This window comes from Moschus berezovskii, chromosome 14 (assembly GCF_049115385.1).
Source record: "Moschus berezovskii isolate FMDL1 chromosome 14, NW_MosBer_1.0, whole genome shotgun sequence".
Lineage (NCBI taxonomy): Eukaryota > Metazoa > Chordata > Mammalia > Artiodactyla > Moschidae > Moschus > Moschus berezovskii.
The window spans coordinates 8,746,354-8,771,064 of record NC_142473.1 but is presented as its reverse complement, the minus strand read 5'-3'; the positions used below and the strand labels follow the sequence as shown (position 1 = coordinate 8,771,064).

The 24,711-nt window shown below is 37.1% G+C and overlaps 1 protein-coding gene across 4 annotated transcripts in view; it reads left to right on the top strand.

Moving 5' to 3' along the window:
- DYNC2H1 (dynein cytoplasmic 2 heavy chain 1) overlaps positions 1-24,711 on the top strand; it is a 460,552-nt gene that overhangs the window by 62,663 nt on the left and 373,178 nt on the right. For all 4 annotated transcript variants that reach the window (XM_055422858.2, XM_055422857.2, XM_055422859.2 and 1 more), the window contains exons 21-32: positions 2,844-2,993; positions 3,712-3,917; positions 6,970-7,125; positions 7,214-7,328; positions 7,885-8,055; positions 9,016-9,398; positions 11,725-11,857; positions 11,958-12,075; positions 14,885-14,997; positions 17,303-17,422; positions 22,735-22,885; positions 24,467-24,672. In XM_055422858.2, the coding sequence (XP_055278833.2) occupies positions 2,844-2,993; positions 3,712-3,917; positions 6,970-7,125; positions 7,214-7,328; positions 7,885-8,055; positions 9,016-9,398; positions 11,725-11,857; positions 11,958-12,075; positions 14,885-14,997; positions 17,303-17,422; positions 22,735-22,885; positions 24,467-24,672 (2,022 nt within the window). The remainder of the gene's footprint in view (positions 1-2,843; positions 2,994-3,711; positions 3,918-6,969; positions 7,126-7,213; positions 7,329-7,884; positions 8,056-9,015; positions 9,399-11,724; positions 11,858-11,957; positions 12,076-14,884; positions 14,998-17,302; positions 17,423-22,734; positions 22,886-24,466; positions 24,673-24,711) is intronic.

Genomic DNA, 24,711 nt, shown 5'->3' with positions numbered 1-24,711 from the left:
TGATATACTTAAGGAAGTGAGAGAGGTGTAAATATTGTCAAGAAACTTAGTTATCAAGAAAGCCATATTATTCAAGGAAAAAGTGGTTTGAGTGAAATTGGAGAGGTCTGCAAGGGCCAGATTATGAAAGGACTTTCAGACAATCATAGGGAGTTTGAGTTCTTTTCTAAGAGTAATAGAAAAATTTTAGAGGCATTTAAGCAGGGAAAAGATAAATATGGATTGCATTTTGAAGTGATTACTCTGGCTGCTTCGTGGAGAATGGCTTGGAGGGAGACAATAGTAGCAAAGAGTTAGTAGGATACCCCAGTTGGTATACAAAAGGTGATACAAGCTTATACCATGGAATAGCAGAGGAGATGGAGGGAGCCAGAGAAAGTGATGATGCGTTTTAGTGTTAGAACCAAGGTCTTCTGATGCATTAGAAGTAGACAGGGGATTAGAGGAAAAGAGAGAAATATGTCTCTCAGGTTTTTGGCTTGAGCAGCTAGGAAACTAGTGGTACCATTTACTGAGATGAGGATGACTAGAGAGAGGAGTTGTTTGTGGATTGGAGGTAGCAGGGATGGACATGTCATGTAGAGGGAGGAATTTGGAATTTAGAGTCAAGGTGAAGATTAGAGATAGACATTTGGAAATCATTTTAATATTCATGATGTTTAAAGCCATAGAATTGAACTAGCTGATCTGATTGACGAACTGTAGAGGGTATAGAATCAGGTTTGAGCATTTCAAAATTTAGATAGAGTTCAAGTATAGATGGAGGCAGCAAAGGAGATTGATGATGACGTGGGATAAAAGACGTGAAGTGTATCATCACAAAAACTAAGGGAAATAGATGTATGTTGGGAACTACATGTGAGGCAGGGTGTGGCTCGAGGCAGAATAAAGAGCTAGGCAGAATCCAGGTCACGTGAGCCACACGATTCTATGGACACTGAGGAGTCACTGCTGGGTTTTCAGCGGCAAGATGTTACAGAATTGTGTTTTGATATGTATCTCTGTTGGTGTGTGGATAAGTAGCTTTGCATACAGATAGACTTGGAAACGGGCTTCCAGGTGGTTCTAATGGTAAAGAACCCTGCTGCCAATGCAGGATTTGATCCCTGGGTTGGGAACATCCCCTGGAGTATGAAGTGGCAACCCACTCCAGTATTGTGGCCTGGAGAATCCCATGGAGAAAGAAACCTGGCAGGCTACAGTCCATGGGGTCGCAAAGAGTTGGACATAACTGAAGCAACTTGGCACACTTGCATGCATGACACAAACTTGGAAACTTGTAATGTCTTCACAGGCTAAGTTCTTTTCACACTAGAAATGAGAATCCTACTCTGTTTTCTCTTTATGGCTTCACTGATAGCTCAGTTGGTAAAGAATCTGCCTGCAATGCAGGAGACCCCGGTTCGATCCCTGGATTGGGAAGATCCCCTGGAGAAGGGAAAGGCTACCCACTCCAGTATTCTGGCCTGGAGAATTCCATGGACTGTACAGTCCACGGGGTCCCAAAGAGTTGGATGCAGCTTTCACTTTCTGTCTTCTCTCTCACTGACGCTCCTAGTACATGGGTTCTTGGTTAATTGTTTCTATGTTTCTCAGGTGTAACTGATCCTGCCCAGGAATTGTGAAATGGCTATTGAGATATATTTGATTTTTTGTTGTTGTTGTCTGTTATGTAAGCATAATGATTTTAAAATATTTTTCAATGGATTTTACTGCTTTGATGAGTAGCAAAAGTACCATTATAAATTATAGGACACTATTGTTTTATTGTGCTTTAAAAGACCGAGAAGCAATTTGAGCAGTTTAGCACTTACTGACCTATACCTGGACTGTTTAATGGACTGCTCATTATATACAACTCAGGGCATTTCAAGTAGAAGCTAAATATAGGAGCTTGATTCCAATTCTTCCGTTTTCCCTTTCTTTTTTTCTTTCATCTTTTTCTTTATACGTATATATTATTGAAGTATAGTACTCAGTGTTTCAGGTACACAGCAAGGTGAATCATTTAAATGCATATATTATTTTTCAGATTATCTTCCATTATAGGTTATTACAAGATATTGACTGTAGGTCCCTGTGCTATACAGTAAACCTTTGTTGCTTGTTGCACCAAAAATTGGAAAACATAAACTAAATGAAATGGTAGCACTGATTATGAAATAGAAAAAGTGAAACAAACTAGATAAAAGATCATCATATAGTCCAGTTGTTTTTGAACATGACTGCTCAATAGAAACATATCTGGAACTTTGGAGAAAAAAAAGCAATACCTGAGCATTTGCATTTTCAAAAAATTTCAAGATAATTCTGGTATGCGTCTGGATTGTAAAAAGTGATTACAGGTTTTTCTATTAAATGGTAGTTTTGGTGATATAGAATTCTATAATTTTTCTGTTTGTTGACCAATCGTGATACAATGGTATTAAGTGGTTAATTGCTACATAATCACAATAGTGAAAGATGTTTCTCAGATTTCACAATCAATAGCCAGACAAAAAAGATAATTAATTGCAAACCATAAAAGTCTCCAGCATTTTCTTAGGAGTGGAACCTGTATAATAAGAATGTTACTTTGAACAGATGTAGTACTGTCTTTCTATAATCATGATTTAGTTTCATATTAACACTTTTATTATCCTTTTTAACTGATGTTTGAGTGCTTTATTTGAGTTTGCCTGTAATAATATATGTTAGAAACTTTATATCTAGAAATTTAACAAATTATATAAAAGCAAAAATCCTAATTTAAAAAGCAAATCATAAAATAATTTTATATAAATGGAATCTTAATAAATTTGATAAAGTATGTTGTTTGTGACCTATTGTTTTTTAACTTTTAGATTTTGCCCTTATTTCAAGAGGCTGAAGATAAAAACAGACTTTTACGGACTGTGGCAGGTGGAGGTTTAGAAACAATTAGTAATCTGAAAGCTAAGTGGGATAAATTTGAGTTGATGATGGAAAGTCACCAACTTATGATTAAAGATCAGGTAAGAAGCTTTTTGTCATTTTGTTAAAATGAGAATAGTTTTCCCTCATTTATAATTTCTTGTGTTTATTTCATTATAGCTCACATTTATAAGAATTTCATATTGCTGATGGAATTGATCTCCCTCAGCACTTGTATATAATAAGATACTTTGTATAAATGATGATCATGTCACAGAGTTTACCTTCACTTTCTACCATACCGAGAATATACGTGACAGTATCATCAGACTCTCTTGTGAATAGTTTGTTACCTGCTGTGTGTGGTGTCTTTTACTAGTACAGTCTGGAGGCTGTGCACATCTACTGTGCTCATATCCTGCTGACCAGAACCTAGTCTTCTGGCCGTTAGGTACGTGGGAGACTGGGAGATGCCCTTCTTTATTAAGCAGCTGCATAATCAGGTAGAACAACTGGAGGACACTGAGAAAACTTTTTTCATCATATTAATTTTGTTGATAGTTATCACAGATGCTGTTAGTCACATGAATGGTTTTGTAGTGTTGATGTTTGCAGTATATCTTTTGTTATTGTAAATTTAGTGTCTAATTTATTTTTGAGTTAGTTTATTGTACTTGAAATAAATAATGAAGAATAATCTTTAGAAAAGTTGATATTGATGTTTTTTGACCTTTAAATAGAAAATATTGGAAGTACGAATGTTAATATAAAGTAGACATTTACATTGAGTTAAATTTAGTATACTCTGTTGATTTATAGATTGAAGTGATGAAAGGAAATGTCAAATCACGTCTTCAGATTTATTATCAAGAACTGGAAAAGTTTAAAGCTCGTTGGGACCAACTAAAACCTGGTGATGATGTTATTGAAACAGGCCAGCCGAATACTCTTGATAAAAGTGCAAAGTCAATAAAAGAGAAGAAAGTTGAATTTGATGATCTTGAAGTCATAAGAAAAAAGCTGCTGTATGTTTATTCTTTAAAACTGATAGTGCTCATTTTGGAAAAAAAGTTTTATGTTTATATATTAAGCTAATAATGTACCTGTATCTGTTATATTAATGTCTTTTTATAAGCTTCAGCAGTTTTAAAAATACCAGTATTAAGTGCTCATGCTACTGTTTTCTGAGGAGTTGTTGAATTATATTAGGAAAGAAAAAGCAAATAAAACCAAGTTTCTGGTTAGGCCTCGAAATAGAAATAATAGAAGTAATAATAGAAAATTAAATAATAATAGAAAATTAAATTTATTTAATAGTTAAATTAAGGAGTTGGAATATACTTGCTTTATATGATATCATTGTATTTGAAATGGAATATATAAAATTAATGGAAAATTACTTTTAGAGCTTCTGGAAAATGAACCTAGTGAAAAGACGAAACTTAAAAACATTCATTGTTTTATGTTATAATAACAAAATATTAAGTTTAATAATTGCATTAAATATTGTATATTAATGCGTATTCATGGAATCTAGAGAAAGGGTATAGGTGACATTTTTTGCAAAGCAGAACTAGAACTAGAGACACAGATGTGGAGAACAAACGTATGGACACCAAGGAGGGAAAGGGTGGAGGCTGGGATGAATTGGAAGATTGGGATTTATATATATGCACTACTGATACCATAAAATATAAGTAAATACCTAATGAGAACCTACTGTCAGTTAGTCCAGTTCAGCTGCTCAGTTGTGTCTGACTGCTTGCGACCCCATGGAATGCAGCACGCCAGGCCTCCCTGTCCATCACCAGCTCCCAGAGTTTACTCAGACTCATGTCCATTGAGTCAGTGATGCCATCCAACCATCTCATCCTCTGTTGTCCCCTTCTCCTCCTGCCTTCAGTCTTTCCCAGCATCAGGGTCTTTTCAAATGAGTCAGTTCTTCACATCAGGTGGCCAAAGTATTGGAGCTTCAGCATCAGTCCTTCCAGTGAATACTCAGGAGTGATCTCCTTTAGGGTGGACTGGTTGGGTTGCCAAGTGACTCTCAAGAGTCTTCTCCAACAACACAGTTCGAAAGCATCAATTCTTCAGCACTCAGGTTTCTTTGTAGTCCAACTCTCACATCCATACATGACTACTGGAAAAACTATAGCTTTGACTAGATGGACCTTTGTTGGCAAAGTCGTGTCTCTGCTTTTTAATATGCTATCTAGGTTGGTCATAACTTTTCTTCCAAGGAGCAAGTTTCTTTTAATTTCACGGCTGCAGTCACCATCTGTAGTGATTTTGGAGGCCCCCAAAATAAAGTCTGTCACTTGTTTCCACTGTTTCTCCATCTGTTTGCCATGAAGTGATGGGAGCAAATGCCATGATCTTAGTTTTCTGAATGTTGAGTTTTAAGCCAACTTTTTCACTCTCCTCTTTCACTTTCATCAAGAGGCTCTTTAGTTCTTCACTTTCTGCCATAAGAGTGGTGTCATGGGGTTGATATATCTCCCTGCAATCTTGATTCCAGCTTGTGTCTCATCCAGCTCAGCATTTCTCATGATGTACTCTGCATATAAATTAAATAAGACTATGCAGCTTTGATGTACCCCTTTCGCGATTTGGAACCAGTCTGTTGTTCCATGTCCAGTTCTAACTGTTGCTTTTTGACTTGCATACAGATTTCTCAGAAGGCAGGTCAGGTGGTTTGGTATTCCCATCTTTTGAAGAATTTTCCACAGTTTGTTGTGATCCACACAGTCAAAGGCTTTGGTATAGTCAATCAAGCAGAAGTAGTGTGTTTTTCTGGAACTCTTTTTGCTTTTTCGATGATCCGGTAGATGTTGGCAGTTTGACCTCTGGTTCCTCTGCCTTTTCTAAAACCGGTTTGAACATCTGGAAGTTCATGGTTCACATACTGTTGAAGCCTGGTTTGGAGAATTTTGAGCATTACTTTGCTAGTGTGTGAGATGAAAGCAATTGTGTTGTAGTTTGAGCATTCTTTGGCATTGCCTTTTTTTGGGATTGGAATGAAGACTGACCCTTTCCAGGCCTGTGGCCACTGCTGAGTTTTCCAACTTTGCTGGCATATTGAGTGCAGCACTTTCACAGCATCATCTTTTAGGATTTGAAATAGCTTCAACTGGAATTCGATCACCTCCACTAGCTTTGTTCATAGTGAACCTACAATACAGCTCAGGAAACTCCACTCAGTGCTCTGTTCTGACCACAATGGGAAGAAAATCCAATAAAGTATAGACATATGTATCCATATAGCTGATTCGCTTTGCTGTACAATAAAACTAAGAACATTGTAAAGCAACTATAGTCCCATAAAAATGAATTAAAATATTAAATGTTCATAAAAGTTAATATCAGTTTGGTCTGTTTAGGCAAATGCATCCATAAATTAATTGCCTTCATAAATGATTGGCGGCTTTAGTTCCATGCTTATTAAATGACATTATACTAATTAGATGAGGAATATCTTTTATTTTTTGTTGGCTCAGCAGTAAAGAATCTGCCTGTCAATACTGGAGATGCAGGTTCAATCCCTGGGTCAAGAAGATCACCTGGAGGAGCGCACAGCAACCCACTCCAGTATTCTTGCCTGGGAAATATCATGGACAGAGAAGCCTGGTGGGCTACAGTCCATGGTTGCAAGAGTTGGACACAGCGTAGCAATAAAACAGCAACAGTCTTACATTCTAGAAACTAATTCTTTCAACCAAGAATGTTAATGGATATTCTTTAATCTATTCTCAGATTTATCCACAAGTTTGTGTAATTCTGAACATTTGTTATAAATGATCTATATTATGTATATAATATATTGATACATTACCAATTTTACTTTGACTCCTTTGGAAAAAGTGTGTATTAATGAATTTAGAGGAGCCCATTGATAAGCAGTTACAGTAAAATTCTCATTTAAGTGGACACAGCCTCCCGCTGTCTACATCCACTGTCAGATGCATGCACACAAACACATATGCAGGGAATGCAGTTAAATGGCTAGTTTAACTTACTGACATTTAACAGTTTTTCTTTTGTAAAAATCTACTGATATTTCACTACGTGTTTCTACAGTGATGATTGCCATCATTTTGGCCTAGAAGAGCCCAACTTCTCTTTGGCATATAGCATCTCTAAGGATATTGAAAGCTGTGCACAAGTTTGGGCCCTTTATGAAGAGTTTCAGCAAGGATTTCAAGAAATGGCCAATGAGGACTGGATTACTTTTCGGTTTGATTCATAAATAATTTTACATTCTGATAGTTTCGTAGTAATTTTTGGGATGTAAACTTTAAGATATTTTTCTACTGTTTTACAGGACTAAGACCTATCTGTTTGAGGAATTTTTGATGAATTGGCATGACAGATTAAGAAAGGTTGAAGAACATTCAGTAATGACAGTGAAATTACAATCAGAGGTTGACAAATATAAAGTAAGATAGTTTTACTTATGCTATTGTTTAAAAATGATGTTTGCAGTGTTCATGTATCTTTTTATTATGCAGTGATGTCACCTGGGAAGCCCAAACAGTAATTTTAGTTTATCTATTTTTAATATTTCCATTACACGAAAAAAATACAGAGTATATAATAAAACAGAAAAGTTACTGATATTTCTGCTTCAATGTGAAATAAGTTAAAAGTAAGAAATTTATGGTTAAATTTATTATAAAGTGGAGTATTTGAAACTTAGCAATTAGTATGTGGGTCATTTAGCATATTTAGGATATAGGTCATTTTCTAAATTTATAAAAATAGAAATGTTTTAGGTCATGTTTTAAAATATATCAAGTTAGAAAGGGAAATTTGCATGTATCCATGTCAATGTTTAATAAAAAGTATTATACAATTCTTTTTAAACATTTCATTTTAAGATTATTAAGATAATAGTTATTAAAATGTTTATACATAATTGTAGTACAATTAAATAGTAATTTACATTTTGCTAATATATATATACATGCATATCTTTTTTGTTTTTTTTAACAGATTGCCATTCCTGTCTTGAAATATGTTAGAGGGGAGCATCTTTCTCCAGATCACTGGCTCGACCTTTTTCGTCTTCTTGGCCTTCCGAGGGGAACTAGTTTAGAGAAATTACTGTTTGGTGATCTGCTTAGAGTAGCTGATACAGTTGTTGCCAAAGCTTCAGACCTGAAAGTAAGAATCATTTTTATAAATATCCCATAGATCTGACCTTTGTTAACAGATATTTTTACTTTAATTTTATTTAAAACAGCAAGTTAAATTTCTTTCTTCCCTTAAAAATAGTGACAGTGTTCCACTATTCCTTTCTTCTTTCATTAGCATATCTGAATCTGTAGATGGGGCTATAGAAACAATATAAACCCCTTCCTTGAGAGAGAAAAAAAAATCTGAAATAATATATGTCTTACTTTAAGACAGAAGTCAGCAGACACATACAAAGCATTTTACATGAAATACACTTAAGATCATGGGGTATATTATAAATAGAAGCTCAGGGATACAGAAATCCAGAGAACTAAACAAGGAACAAGTTTGCTGCTCAGTTTTAGCACAGGTCTCAGGTAAAAGTAAAACTTGCACAATTTATGTTGTAAGTAGTAGACTTTCTGTTTTGTGTTCTGCCCACAAAAGGACTCTTGATGTTAAGGTGTTAGAAAAATAAAACACCTTAAAGTCAAAAGTCCTTATACATATTTTCATCTTTGCTGATTACCCTGGCACATATGTAGATAATCGTAAGTTTATAAAGCAATACTTCTGTAGGAGTCAACTCTCAATGATTGTTAATCATTTTAGATGTATTGGAACTTACAGTTAAGTTACCAAAAAAACTGCTGAGATCTGCAAAATTTAAGTATTTTCGTGGTTTGGTTTGCAATGGATGTTTTAAATTTTTTTACAAGTAAAAAGCATAAGGGAGAACTTTGTATATATTTTGACCATGTGAACCAGACATCCCTTCATACTCTAGCCAGTGATTCTCTTGGATTGCATCTAAAATATATCCGCTTACATTTTTTTTTTTTGCTTTACAGCGAAAAGTCAAATAAAAATGTATCTTCTTATGAAATAGATATAGCTTACCTATTTTGTATGTTGAAATAATAAATATGGATATTTTGTGTTAAATAGGATTTAAATAGTCGGGCACAAGGTGAAGTTACAATCAGAGAAGCTTTACGTGAACTTGATCTGTGGGGAGTTGGAGCAGTATTTACATTGGTTGATTATGAAGACAGCCAAAGTCGAACCATCAAGCTGATTAAAGACTGGAAAGATATAGTAAATCAAGTTGGAGATAATAGATGCCTTCTTCAATCCTTAAAGGATTCCCCTTATTATAAAGGGTTTGAAGATAAAGTGTCGATTTGGGAAAGAAAACTTGCAGAGTTAGATGAGTATCTACAGAATTTAAACCACATTCAGAGAAAGTGGGTATATTTGGAACCCATTTTTGGCCGTGGAGCATTGCCAAAAGAACAGACACGCTTCAACAGAGTTGATGAAGATTTTAGGTCAGTACGCTACATAAAAAAAAGGACACATATGATGAGTTTTTATTCATATTGTGAGCTACTTAATACAAGCTAATTACTTTTACATTGTTAGTATTATCTGTGTCTTCAACTTTTCTTTTTTTCTTGGTTCCTTTTGAGAAACTATTTTCTCTCATTCAGTTGTTTACTTCTTGAATCATTTTGATGTGGTGTCTATCTTTACCACTTTACCTATATTAATATTATATATGTGTGTGTGTGTGTGTGTGTGTAGTCACTCAGTCATGTCTGACTCTTTCTGACCCTGTGGACTGTAGCTCACCAGGCTCCTCTGTCCATGGAATTCTCTAGGCAAGAATACTGGAGTGGGTTGCTGTTTCCTTCTCCAGGGGATCTTCTTGACCCAGGGATTGAATCTGGGTCTCCATCATTGCAGGCAGATCCTTAACTGTCAGCCACAAGAGAAATCTAATGTTATGTAGGTAATATTATTATCTATATAACATTAATATTGGTGATTCTGAAGTGGCTCAGTGGTAAAGAATCCACCTGTCAATGCAAGAGATGCAGGTTTGATCCCTGGGTCAGGAAGATCCCCTGGAGAAGGAAATGGCAACGCACTTCAGTATTCCTGCTTGGAGAATCCTGTGGACAGAGGAGCCTGGTGGACTGTGGTACATGGGGTCACAAAAAAGTCAGACACAACTGAGGGACTGAACAACAATGTGAATATTATTACAGTAATAATATTATTATATTACACTTCTTAAAATTTCCAGTTACTTTCCCACTGTAAATCTGATGGACATTTTTTTTGCTTTATCTCTGACTAGTATCTAATAGAATTGAGCATTTCTTCTTTCTTAGAAAGTCTATTCCTTTGGCTTCTGTGATCTTGTCCTCTTTGGTTTTCTGCCTGACCATCTGGTTCTACTCCTGATTCTTAGTTCTCAGCTCTCTCTAAACTGCATTTAGATGCAGACATTCTCCAGGTTTCTGCCTGTAAGTTTTCTTACTTCATATTCTCTGTTTAATGACATGAACTTCTTTCAGAATCAATTCTCATCTAGTTGCTGAGGTCTCCTCAACTTGTTTATTGAGCCTGTCTTTCTTTTCTGATCTCTAAATATATTAAATATCCTCAACATGTCAAAACTCAATTCATAACTTTCTTTCAAATTCCTTTCCCACAAGTATTTTCTCTGTCATTTCTTTCCCGATAAATGGTGCCACCTAACTGCTCACAGCAGAAGCATAATGGATATCTTTGACCCCTCTTTCCATTTCCAAGTCCACTGTTACCAAATTTTGTTGATTGTAATGTACTTACCTGTTTTATTATAGCTTCTATATCTCTATTTCTTTGGTTTTATTCTAAAGTATTCTAAAGTTTTCAGACTACTGCATAATCTTCTGACTTGTTCTCTTCTTCTCCAATAAGTTTTTCACACAGAAGCCAGAGTAATCTTAAAAAAGTTGCATTACTTGTTTCCTCTATTAAGTAAACCTTTAAAATGGTTTTCTATTGCTCTAAGGATAAAACATATCTGAGGATATACGCCTTTCCCATTTCTCTAACATACTGAGCTCTTTCTCATGATCTTTGTCAGAAACTGCTTCCCTCCTACTCATTGCCTTTTTCTTTATTACTTAAATCTCAGCTTAAATTACTTCCTCAAATAAGTCATAGGTTAGGGGTTTTCCTCAGAGAAGGCAATGGCAGGCCACTCCAGTACTCTTGCCTAGAAAATCCCATGGATGGAGGAGCCTGGTAGGCTGCAGTCCGTGGGGTCGCTATGAGTCAGACATGACCGAGTGACTTCACTTTCACTTTTCACTTTCACACATTGGAGAAGGAAATGGCAACCCATTCCAGTGTTCTTGCCTGGAGAATCCCAGGGACGGGGGAGCCTGGTGGGCTTCCGTCTATGGGGTCACACAGAGTCGGACACGACTGAAGTGACTTAGCAGCAGCAGCAGGGGTTTTCCTATTAACCACTTTAGCAAGTTTTTGTACTTTTCTTTCTTAGCATTTATCAAAACTATTTGAATATTCGGAGAAATTATTTAATCTCTTTCTCTGTCACTGGGCCATTATCTCTCTGAGGTAAGGCTTAATATTTGTTTAGTGAGTTGATGAAATAAGAGAATATGCAATAAAGGAGATTAAAAATCATATGGGTTATTGTTAACTTTAAGGATTGTGTATTAGATGTATAATAATGTATTACTGTTCTACTGGTTTTACTAGTTTGTTTTAAGCAGACAAAGAAAAGCCTCCATATCCCTTTTTGAGCCAAAGACTGTTAAAATAGATGTGAAAGTAAGTTTTTTTCTTCTGCAGATCAATAATGCTTGATATCAAGAAAGATAATAGAGTCACAACATTAACTACTCATGCAGGAATCAGAAACTCTCTATTAACGATACTTGATCAGCTTCAAAGATGTCAGAAATCATTAAATGAATTCTTGGAGGTATTTTTTTTTTAAATCCTTATATAATAAATTGCAAAGTACTTTAATATCTTAATTATTTGAAAAGATAAGTTTTTTCTTTTTGTTTTTAATTTTTAAGGAAAAACGCTCAGCATTCCCAAGATTTTACTTTATTGGTGATGACGACTTATTAGAAATACTGGGCCAGGCTACTAATCCATCAGTGATTCAGTCTCACCTTAGGAAGCTGTTTGCTGGTAAGATTCAACATTTACTCCGCAGATATTTACTGAGTTTCAGCTATCTTCCAGGCATAATGTTAGGCTCTTAGGCAGACTACTGAATAAAATGCAGATCATGTATTCAAAGAACTCAGTTTAGTGGGTAAGGCAAACTAGTAAGGTGACAAATTTCTGTGATCAACATTAAGCAGCGGTGTTACAGCTGTGCCCATGAAACATCTATGAATCATTTAGCTCAGTTTTGCATATGTCGAGATGACATCTCAAGTGAGATCTGAAGAATATATGTCTTAGTGTTAGATGCTCAATCGTGTCTGACTCTCTCTGACCCCATAAACTGTAGCCCGCCAAGCTCCTCTGTCCATGAAATTTTTCAGGCTAGAATACTGGAGTGTTTTGCCATTTCCTTCTCCAATATAAGTCTTGAAAGTGAAAGTGGAAGTCACTCAGTCATGTCCACCTCTTTGTGACCCCATGTACTGTATACATTTCATGGAATTCTCCAGGCCAGAATACTGGAGTGGGTAGCCTTTCCCTTCTCCAGGGGACTTTCCCACCTGGGGATCGAACCCAGGTCTCCTGCATTGCAGGCAGATTCTTTACCAGCTGAGCAACAAGGGAAGCCTAATAAAAGGTCTGGAAGTGAGGAAGAACATGTCCCTTCATTACTGAGTTTAAAGTCATCCCAGTGGATATACGCAGTAGGCAATTATTGTTAGCAGAGGTACCTGGGATGGAGATGTAAAATTGGGAGTCATCTGTGTATAGATGATAATTGTTTAGTTGCTAAGTTGTGTCTGACTCTTGTGACCCCATGGACTATAGCCCGCTAGGCTCCTCTGTCCATGGGGTTTCCCAGGCAAGAATACTGGAATGGGTTGCTGTTTCCTTCTCCAGGGGATCTTCCCCACCGAGGGATCAAACCTGTGTCTTTGGCATTGGTAGGTGGATTCATCATCACTGAGTTGACCAGAAAGCCCATAAATGATAATTAGGTTATAGGAATAGGAGAGATTACCTGGTAAAGTGGAGAGTTACAGGGCTATATGCTTTGATGTTGTTGAATCACTTAAGTTCAGTAATTGCAGCCATGAAATTAAAAGACGCTTACTCCTTGGAAGGAAAGTTATGACCAACCTAGATAGTATATTCAAAAGCAGAGACATTACTTTGCCAACAAAGGTCCGTCTAGTCAAGGCTATGGTTTTTCCCATGGTCATGTATGGATGTGAGAGTTGGACTGTGAAGAAAGCTGATTGCTGAAGAATTGATGCTTTTGAATTGTGGTGCTGGAAAAGACTCTTGAGACTCCCTTGGACTGCAAGGAGATCCAACCAGTCCATTCTAAAGGAGATCAGTCCTGGTGTTCATTGGAAGGACTGATGCTAAAGCTGAAACTGCAATACTTTGGCCACCTCATGCGACGAGTTGACTCACTGGAAAAGACTCTGATGCTGCGAAGGATTGGGGGCGGGAGGAGATGGGGACGACAGAGAATGAGGTGGCTGGATGGCATCACCGACTCGATGGACATGAGTTTGAGTGAACTCCGGGAGTTGGTGATTGACAGGGAGGCCTGGCGTGCTGTGATTCGTGGGGTCGCAAAGAGTCGGACATGACTGAGTGACTGAACTGAACTGAAAATAAAGTCTGTCACTGTTTCTGTTATTTCCCCATCTATTTGCCATGAAGTGCTGGGACCAGAGGCCATGATCTTAATTTTCTGAATGTTGAGTTTTAAGCCAAATTTTTCACTCTCCTCTTTTTACTTTCATCAAGGGAAGTGATAAAAATGAGTAGATGGAAAATTTATTACTCTTTAGAGGGATTGGGGGCAGGAGGAGAAGGAACGACAGAGGATGAGATGGCTGGATGGCCTCACCAACTCGATGGACATGAGTTTGGATAAACTCTGGGAGTTGGTGATGGACAGGGAGGCCTGGCGTGTTGTGATTCATGGGTTCTCAAAGAGTCGATCACGAATGAGCAACTGAACTGAACTGAGGCCTACAGGCCAAATCTGATTTGCTGTTTTTTTTTTTCACACACAAGGTTTTGTTGAAAGGAAATCAGCCATGCCCATTTTCGTCTATAGCTGCTTTTGTACTAATAGCATAGAGTTGAGTGATTGACAGATGTTATAACCGTAAAAACTCAAATATTTAGTCTTTGTTGTTTTACAGAAGTATTTGCTAATCATTGTATATTCTAAGCTTTACAGTGCTTATATCTGTAACTGATTTGGCCTGTGGAGATAGCAGAAAGGGTTCTTCTATTCAGAAAGTTTGCTTTCAAGTTCTACCTCTATTATTTTTTAATTATTAGTCTACATTTCTGAAATCTAGTTTCTTTCTTTAAATTGTAAATAGTAACCTATGGAGTTTTTCTGAAGATCCAAACTAGGTCATATGTCTTTTTTTTATACCATGAAGTGAGTGTAAATTTTGGGAAAAGGAAGTGTTGTTTGCTTTCCCACTTTACTCTTATCTTTTTGTCTCAGATAAGTGGAATCATCAGTGTGTATTCTTATGCACTCATTTGTGCCTGGTTCTTTTTGATCATCATAATATTTTCAACTATATTTTATTGCTTTCTTTGCTGAAAATAGTTGTGCAAATGTATCACAATTTCTCATTCACCTTTTGGGTATTTGGTTTGTTTCTAGTTTTTGGTGATGAAAAGCTGTTCTTCTATATTATATAATTGAACTAATACAATTCATATATATATGTTATGAAGTATACATTTTGTAATCATATGTAATATCTAATAATTATGTGTTCAAGGAAGCTTTTGCATTTAAATTGTTACTTTTGTATTATAGGCATACACAGCGTCTGTTTTGATGAGGAATTAAAACATATAACTGCAATGAAATCTTTAGAAGGAGAAGTTGTACCTTTTAAAAATAAAGTTCTTCTGTCAAATAATGTAGAGGTAAGTAATTCTTTTTCAAGTGTGAAAGTATAAAAAATCAACAGTATGAAATTTGTATCAAAAGTAATTTGTTCAATTTGTAGAGTAAGTTGGTTAATTTAGGCCTTTTAGGAACCTTTCTCATATCTTAATAATAATTTTTTTGTTAAGTTCACAATGATTTTATATTAAGGAGAAAATGAATTTTTAGATTTTGGAAGGCAGCATGTAACTTTGAGAAGAGCTTTTGCTTTGAAGTCAAAAAGACTTGGATATTAATTGTAGCTCCACAACTTATTAGCTATATAACTTTGAGTGTCGGTTTTCTTAACTATTAAATGAGAAGTCCTACTAGCTATTGCAAAGACTTTCATTGAAACTTAAACGAGATAATTGGTGTTAGGTACACTCCAACCAGTCCATTCTAAAGGAGATCAATCCTGGATGTTCATTGGAGGGACTGATGCTAAAGCTGAAACTCCAATACTTTGGCCACCTCATGCGACGAGTTGACTCACTGGAAAAGACTCTGATGCTGGGAAAGGTTGGGGGCGGGAGGAGAAGGGGACGACGGAGAATGAGATGGCTGGATGGCATCACCGACTCTGTGGACATGAGTTTGAGTGCACTCCGGGAGTTGGTGATGGACAGGGAGGCCTGGCGTGCTGTGATTCATGGGGTCGCGGAGAGTCGGACACGACTGAGCGACTGAACTGAACTGAACTGAACTGAACACTATAGTGTGACTTCCCAGTGGCACCAGTGGTTAAGAAACCACTTGCCAATACACAAGACATAAGAGATGCAGATTTGATCCCTGTGTCGGGAAGATCCCCTGGAGAAGGGCATGGCAATCTACTCCAGTATTCTTGCCTGGAAAATTCCATGGATATAGGAGCCTGGCAGGCTACAGTCCGTTGGGTCGCAGAGTTGGATACAGCTGAAGGAACTCAGCATGCACACTATAGTATTTGGAACATAAGTTCTCAGTAAGTCTTTGTTCTTTTTTTCTTCAGAATCTGAGTTGTGTAAGATGATTTAAGTGAACAAGTAAACTTGGAACTAGTGCATTTATACTACAACTATTGATTAATTTGTTCTATTGGACTAGAAGTGAGCTGCCAATGCCTATCACAGTTACACAGATAAAGCCAACAGCATTAGGATGTATGCATCAAATCATAATTTTTAAGTTCCAGAGTTATCTTCCAACTGCAGGTCAGGTCCATGCCTTATCATGTATATACCTATACAGTTTATAAAATGTCCATTCTTGGTTGGGCCTCTACATCTTATTGGATATGGAGTGTATCAATCAGGTGGCTGTTAGCACTGATTTGTTAAGAAGCTATCATGTTTGGTGAAGAGTTTTGTTGTTTTGCTATTGATTTCCTTTCTTGTAATTTTATTAGGACTGGTGAAGCACACAGAGAAAAAGCTGTTAGCAGCTGGGGTAGCACAGAACTCTGGAAGCTCCTGTGATTGTAGCAGAGTAGGTGTCTGCAGCCTCACACTGAGAGCTCTTACTCTTTAGCTGCAGGGGCTTTTGAACTGGGCAAAAGTTTGTGCTCTTTTTAATACTGGAAAACACTCTAAAAATAAATAGTAAAAAGCTGGAACTTAGAGTTAAAAAATAGGTAATGATGAAAAGCTATTTAAGCTTGCAGTTTTGTTCTTATATTTTATTGCAAATGATGCAGTTTTTTTAAGTTAAGTACTGATTCTTAAATATTCATTGCTCTTTTGATCAATCATCATCCTTATTTTGACTTTAGTTAACTTTTATTCTTTTATCTATAATCAAATAATTGAAAAATTGTTTTGACCTTGATACAGAATTAATTTTGTTTGAAGAGGGAACTTAACTCCTTAAATAATATAGTTCACCTTAATGAAGCAATCTCTTTTTATAGTTACAGTTTTCTAAATATGTGATCATCAGGTTAGCATGAGCCAGGGGACTTAGCCAGTCAGTGTGGCTCTAATTTATTGTCCCAGCTCTCTAGTTTGGTTTGTCATAATGACAAAATGAATGAGTTACTTTTTAAATGTTCATATTTTTTTGGTTTGTATGGATGATAATAGTGATAACTAACTACAAATTTTTGAGTTTCACACTTACCATTATCCCAAGAGTTGAAAAAAATAGTTATTTTTAACTTATTTAAATAATTTATTAAAAAAATTATGCCATTTAGCACATTTTTGGAGTGTGAGAGTCAGGAAGAAATTATAACCTTCATGAAATAAAAAATACAGTCATTAGGTTGTGTTTTTGTTTTATGACTGGTGTAATAAGAAATATATTTTCTGATCTTTTTTTCAGACTTGGTTAAATGATTTAGCCTTGGAAATGAAGCAAACTTTGAAAGAGTTGTTGATAGAATGTGTTACTGCTGGTCGAAGTTCTCAAGGTGCAATTGACCCATCCTTTTTCCCTTCACAGGTAAGGTAATATCTTCATTAGTAGTAGGCAAGGTATCATTGGGAGAGCCCATATCTAGAGGTCAGGAGGCTTAAACAACTGGGATCTTTGTTGTCCCTTTATTTAGCAGTGAACATTTGATAAACTGCTTACCTTGCTCAGTCCCTCAACTGTAAAATGTGAGGGAGGAGCTGCACACTAGTGAAATTCCCTTCTAGCACCATTACTTTGCTATAATTTGGATGCTTTCAACGCAGAAACCTGTTGACATTGAAGCTACCAAGCCAGTGGGAGGTGGAATTGGGAGGCAGAATCAGTGTGTAGTACTTTCCTGGTTTCAGATGCTTAGTCCTTCACTGATGAAGAATCACAGGCCCTATAACTTTGTCTCTCACTCTTCCCATGAACTAATATAGGAGGTTGGAGCTGCCAGAAGTTTAGCAGAGTGTTAGTGTAAGTCTCAAGGCAGGAATACTGAAGTGGTTTCCATTCCCTTCTCCAGTTGACCACATTGTGTCAGAACTCTCCACCATGACCCGTCCATCTTGGGCGGCCCTGCACAGCATGGCTCATAGTTTCATTGAGTTAGACAAGGCTGTGGTCCATGTGATTAGATAGGTTAGTTTTCTGTGATGGTGGTTTTCAGTCTGTCTGCCCTATGATGGAGAAGGATAAGGGGCTTATGAAAGCTTCCTGATGGCAGAGACTGACTGAGGGGGATCCTGGATCTTTTCTATGGGTGGGGCCATGCTCAGTAATCTTTAATCCAATATTCTGTTGATGGGTGTGGCTGTGTTCCCTCCCTACTATTTCAACCAGTTCAGTTGCTCAGTCATATCTGACTCTTTGCGACCCCATGAATCGCAGCACGCCAGGCCTCCCTGTCCATCACCAACTCCTGGACTTTACCCAAACTCATGTCCATCGAGTCAGTGATGCCATCCAGCCATCTCATTCTCTGTTGTCCCCTTCTCCTCCCGCCCCCAATCCCTCCCAGCATCAGAGTCTTTTCCAGTGAGTCAACTCTTCGCATGTGGTGGCCAAGGTATTGGAGTTTCAGCTTCAGCATCAGTCCTTCCAATGAACACCCAGGACTCATCTCCTTTAGGATGGATTGGTTGGATCTCCTTGCGGTCCAAGGGACTCTCAAGAGTCTTCTCCAACACCGCAGTTCAAAAGCATCAATGTTTCGGCACTCAGCTTTCTTCACAGTCCAACTCTCACATCCATACATGACCACTGGAAAAACCATAGCCTTGACTAGAGGGACCTTGGTTGGCAAAGTAATGTCTCTGCTTTTTAATATGCTATCTAGGCTGGTCATAACTTTCCTTCCAAGGAGTAAGTGTCTTTTAATTTCATGGCTACAGCCACCATCTGCAGTGATTTTGGAGCCCCCCAAAATAAAGTCTGACACTGTTTCCACTGTTTCCCCATCTATTTCCCATGAAATGATGGGACCAGATGCCATGATCTTAGTTTTCTGAATGTTGAGCTCTAAGCCAACTTTTTCACTCTCCTCTTTCACTTAGATCAAGAGACTTTTTAGTTCCTTTTCACTTTCTGCCATAAGGGTAGTGTCATCTGCATATCTGAGGTTATTGATATTTCTCCCGGCAACCTTAATTCCTGCTTGTGCTTCTTCCAGCCCAGCATTCCTCATGATGTACTCTGCATATAAGTTAAATAAGCAGGGTGACAGCATACAGCCTTGCTATACTCCTTTTCCTATTTGGAACCAGCCTGGGGCCAAACTATGGTGGAGGTAATGAAGATAATGGTAACTTTATGCTTTTGAATTGTGTTGGAGAAGACTCTTGAGAGTCCCTTGGACTGCAGGAAGATCCAACCAGTCCATCCTAAAGGAAATGAGTCCTGAATGTTCATTGGGAGGACTGATGTTGAAGCTGAAACTCCAATACTTTGGCCACCTGATGCAAAGAACTGACTCATTGGAAAAGACCCTGATGCTGGGAAAGATTGAAGGCAGGAGGAGAAGGGGACGACAGAGGATGAGATGGTTGGATGGCATTACTAACTCAATGGACATGATTTTTAGTAAACTCTGGGAGTTGCTGATGGATAGGGAGGCCTGGTGTGCTGCAATCCATGGGGTCACAAAGAGTTGGACATGACTGAGTGACTGAACTGAAGTGTAGGTCTCAAACAATCATAGCCCTGAACTAGAACTTTGATAGCAAAGAAGAGAGCTGGGTTGCAAGGTTGGTACAGATATTGCTGCAGGCCAGTGTTCATAGCAACTTATTTCTGAAACACTGGATGTTGGATATGTATCACAAAACTTTGAGCCATATTAAAGTATAACACTAGGACTTAGATTAAATATCCTGCCTTGTTCAGGATTAGTTTTATTACTGGTTGAGACTAACACTATACAGGTAGGATATCAGGAACCTTAGTTCTTAGGGACTATGAAAGGCAGGCATTGAGATAATCTGTGATTTCTCACAGGAAAATCTACCTGTTTTTTGTTTTTCAAATTAAAACATTTAACAGGTATTGGAACAGGTTTTTATGTTGGTTCTTCTAAAGCATGAGAAGTTAGGTAGGAAACTTGCAACATTTTAGACTGTTAGCTATTTAACCATTCATATCAGTTGCATCTTTTAGCAGTTAGTGAACTCCGGGAGTTGGTGATGGACAGGGAGGCCTGGCATGCTGTGATTCACGGGGTCGCAAAGAGTCGGACAAGACTGAGCAAATGAACTGAACTGAATATATGTATTAAAAAAATTTTAAGATCTTAGAGAAAAATAAAAATAATCATTGATGAATAAAATAATGCCATTGCAAAGTCAGAGTTAAGGTGTTTTATTACCTCTGGAAATGTTTCCTAGTATTCTCTCAATTTCCAGGTAGGATTTACATTGACTTAGAATAAAAGATACAATATTAAAAAGTATATGAAAGTAAGAATTGCATAATAATTAGATTGAGGAAATGAGAGTTATATTATAGCTAAAGAAGGTTGCTGAATTGAGCATGAAACAGTTCTTAGTTCTGAGAAGTCGAGTAAAAATGTAAATTACTAAAATGTAAATAGCTCATTATCTCTGTAAAAATGTGAACTACTAAAAATATAAATGTAGATAGTTCATTAGCTCTGTAAAAATGTGAACTACTAAACTGTATCTAGAAAAGAATTCTAGTTTACTAGCAGTTAATGTTAAGAAAAAATTATCTCAAGAGACCTTATATAAATGGATTAGTAGTATAATTGGCCCCATGAATGTCTGGGACAGGTTACTGTGTACTGTTCATTCAGTTCTCTAAAGACATCTTTGTAAGGACCTGAAATAATGTGGAGAAAGCATTTTCTGATCTGGGAAGGAGGCAGCATAATAAAGCATAAAGAATCTGATGGACCTTGGTTCAAATCCTGTCTTTGGAGTGATTCTTTTGGCCACGTAGTTAAGAGGGTGTAATAATACCTCCATGACAACTCATTTTGAAAGTTAGATTTTATTAGTGGAGCAGCACCTTTAGTGACCATTATATTTTAGGCAATTAAAATCTTAGTGTGTCTTTAGGTATCTGAATGGTAATGTGACTTGAGAATTAGTCAAGACTGTGTCTTGAGTATAATTTCTGTTAGTCTCTCATAGAAATTATATAGCAGACTGTTAAACACTGAGATATTGATGTGCACTTCTTTATAAGAAATTCAGTAGTACTGCCTGAATGAAAATCCACATATATACCTATTAGTTTTGAGGTGGCATGTGAACATTTTCGTATGAAAATTAAAGGGCAAAGTCTTTTCTTACAAAGCAAATTTGGATTTGTTTAAATACTTTCCAGCCCAGTTCAGTCACTCAGTCGTGTCTGACTCTGCGACCAGGAGACTGCAGCACACCAGGCCTCCCTGTCCGTCACCAACTCCCAGAGCTTATTCAAACTCCTGTCCATCGAGTTGGTGATGCCAACCAACCATCTCATCCTCTCTCATCCCCTTTTCCTCCATCCTAAATCTTTCCCAGCATCAGGGTCTTTTCTAATAAGTCAGTTCTTCACATCAGGTGGCCAAAGTAAATGCTTTACCGTATACTTGATTAATTAAATGTTTTACCATATACTTGATTAAAGAAGCTGGTGAGTTTTGTACTACAAAGTATGAGAGATGACTTTGCCCTGGAAAGTTACTAATTGATTTTCTTTTTTGTTAAAGAACTTGATGTGGTATTTGTATAATGTTCTGACTTAGAGCAAACAGCAGTTTAGCCTGCTATATTGTTTTAAAATGTATATATAGATAATGAATTCATCTGATAAATAGAGGCATTTAATGATATTTTCTGAATGTTAAAAGGTAAATATAAGAAAAAGACAATCTGTTCAGTAGTAGTTGGTTGGTAGGTTTAGTGCTTTATATGAGATGGATGGTTCATGTCTTTAGAGGGTCCTTGTTCATCTAAGAACTGTATCTAAGTATTTTAATATATGTTTTCAAAATCTGGTATTTAAATATATCATTTGCTTTATCAGTAACCTTGCTATATAGATTATATTACAGAAATCCTCTCAAACAGCATTAATATTTCATGTTTTATGTGAACATGAAGATGATCTATATTTAGTTTCTTTTTATGGGGATTAGATTGAATGATTAATACAAATCTTGCTTTAAGATAAAATCGATATTTTGAAATTGTAGACTTCAGTAGTATACTGAGAGATTATTTTGGAATGCTACAAAATTACTCTTTTTATTAAACAGGATTGAATATTCTGATATCTTTGCTGGCTAACAGAAGCCATTTATGAAGAGAGTCGTGGGAAGGAAGTACAAAGGCACTTAGGTTATAATAAGCTTCAGTTCAGTTTAGTCGCTCAGTCGTGTTCGACTCTTTGCGACCCCATGAATCACAGCACGCCAGTCCTCCCTGTCCATCACCAACTCCCAGAGTTCACTCAAACTCATGTCCATCCAGTCGGTGATGCCATCCAGCCATCTCATTCTCTGTTGTCCCCTTCTCCTCCCGCCCCCAATCCCTCCCAGCATCAGAGTCTTTTCCAGTGAGTCAACTCGTTGCATGAGGTGGCCAAAGTAGCTTAGTGGGTTCAAAAGCCCAGAAATAGGCCTGTAGAAGAATAGTGAGAGATGAGTTCTGAGAAGCAGGCTTCAGCTGCATCACACAATGCTTTTCCTACAAATGTATTACTCTATTAATATTTGAGGTGCCAGTAAGACATTCATCTAGGGAGATGCAATATGTAATTGGAAATTTGGAAAGAGATATCTTTCTTTACATTTATAAAATATTTCTAAATAAATTCACCTTTTAAAAATAATTTTTCTCTTTATTCATTAGATATTATGCTTGGCAGAGCAAATTAAATTCACTGAAGATGTAGAAAATGCTATCCAAGATCATAGTCTTCATCAGATTGAAACACAGCTGGTAAATAAGTTAGAGCACTATACTAACATTGATACAAGTTCTGAGGATCCAGGGAATACTGGTATGGAAAAATGTTCCATTTTTTGCTGACTTTTGTTATTTGTACATTTCTTTTAGTATTCTATCTTAATTTATCTATTGTGCTTTTATCTGTCAATCAATCAATAATCTGTCTATTTTGGAGGTTAATTTAGGAATTATAATAGGCATACTTTTATATTGTACTTGGAATCAATAATTTATTATTTTTAATGGAATATAGAAACCTTACCATTGTATAGGTTTCTTTATCCTTCCCTTTTTATGTTGTTTTCAATGTGTATACATGTTTATCTATATCTATATATTAGATATATATTTATCTATGTCTATATATAGATATTTATTTATATACATTAAAAACTCCATGAGAGTCTAACTTTTCCTTTAACCATCACCTGTGTTTCAGAGGACCTGAGAATAGTCTATTGTATTTAGATGCTTAGCATTTCTGTTGCCCATACTTCATCTTGGTTTCTTCCGGTTTTCACGTTGAATGATTTCAGATTGTATCCTGGACATTTTGAATATCGCGTTACAATCATCTGAGTCTTACTTAAAATTTTCCAGATACTGTTGATATTTTCTGTGAGCAAGTGCTCTCGTTAGGTTCAGCCGCAGGTTCCAGTCAGCCTTCTGTGGGCTGTGGGTCCCACGTCTGTTCTTCAGGTCGTCGGACGTTTCCCACTTGTGTGCGCCTAGTGGCCTCTGATCAAAGTCCGGTTTAATCTGCACCTCAGGCTGGGTTCAGGGCATCTCCCCCGGCTCCTCCCTTTCCGTGAACTGCCCCCGCTTCAGTGGTTCCCTCCGGCTCCCCTTTTGACCTCTGGTCAGAGAGCAGGGGCTCCATGTGCTCTCCCGTACGCTTCCTGTGAAGGCCCGTGTCTTGAACCAGCTGATGGAGAGGAGAGAGAAAAGAGCAGTTTGGGTTTGTCTCCCTCTCTTGGGGTCATGGCTCCTCTAATTTGAGAGGGTGGTCCTCTTCCTTCAGAGTTTTAGGCATTTCTGGGACTCAGCTGCCAGCGCTATGGCTACGGGGAGACTCCCTGTTTGCTTTTCAACTTGGAGGTAGAGGCCTTGTCCTTGAACTCTCTCTGTTCACACCATTATGGTTTCTGGCAACACTGAATCCAGGTCCACACATATAAGAGAGAAAAAAGGAAAAAGGTAAACTTATCACTGGTTTGGTGTACTTTGATTCTGCCCTTCCCCAATTTGCCTGATACTCTACTTTTTCAGAGTCCTAAATAGCTGTTAAATGCAGGTTGTCTGTGTTTTATACCTGCATTCAGAGGGAGAGCCAGGCTGTGTCCTTACTCCCTTGCAGAAGGAACCAGAACCGCTGTTTCACTGAATTTTGATACCTTAGTTTTCACACTCACAGTTCTTATTGGTGCATTTGACATTCTTTTGAGTTGCATGATGTATGTTACTATACTGTTCAGATGGATTATGAAATTAAATGTACTAAGGAATCATATATATGTAAAATCACTAAGGAATCATATTTAAATTCACTAATCATTCATATATATACATATAAAATGATAAAGTAGGTAAATCACAGGCTAACATTTTCTCCAATTATTTTAATTGTATACAGAATCTGGCATTTTGGAGCTTAAACTTAAAGCACTTATTCTTGATATTATTCATAATATTGATGTGGTGAAGCAGTTAAACCAAGTGCAAATTCATAGAACTGAAGACTGGGCTTGGAAAAAACAAGTTAGATTCTATATGAAAAGTGATCACACATGTTATGTTCAGATGGTGGATTCTGAACTTCAGTATACTTACGAATACCAGGTATGCCTTGTGGCAGAAATGTTTAATTTTTCCAGTTAG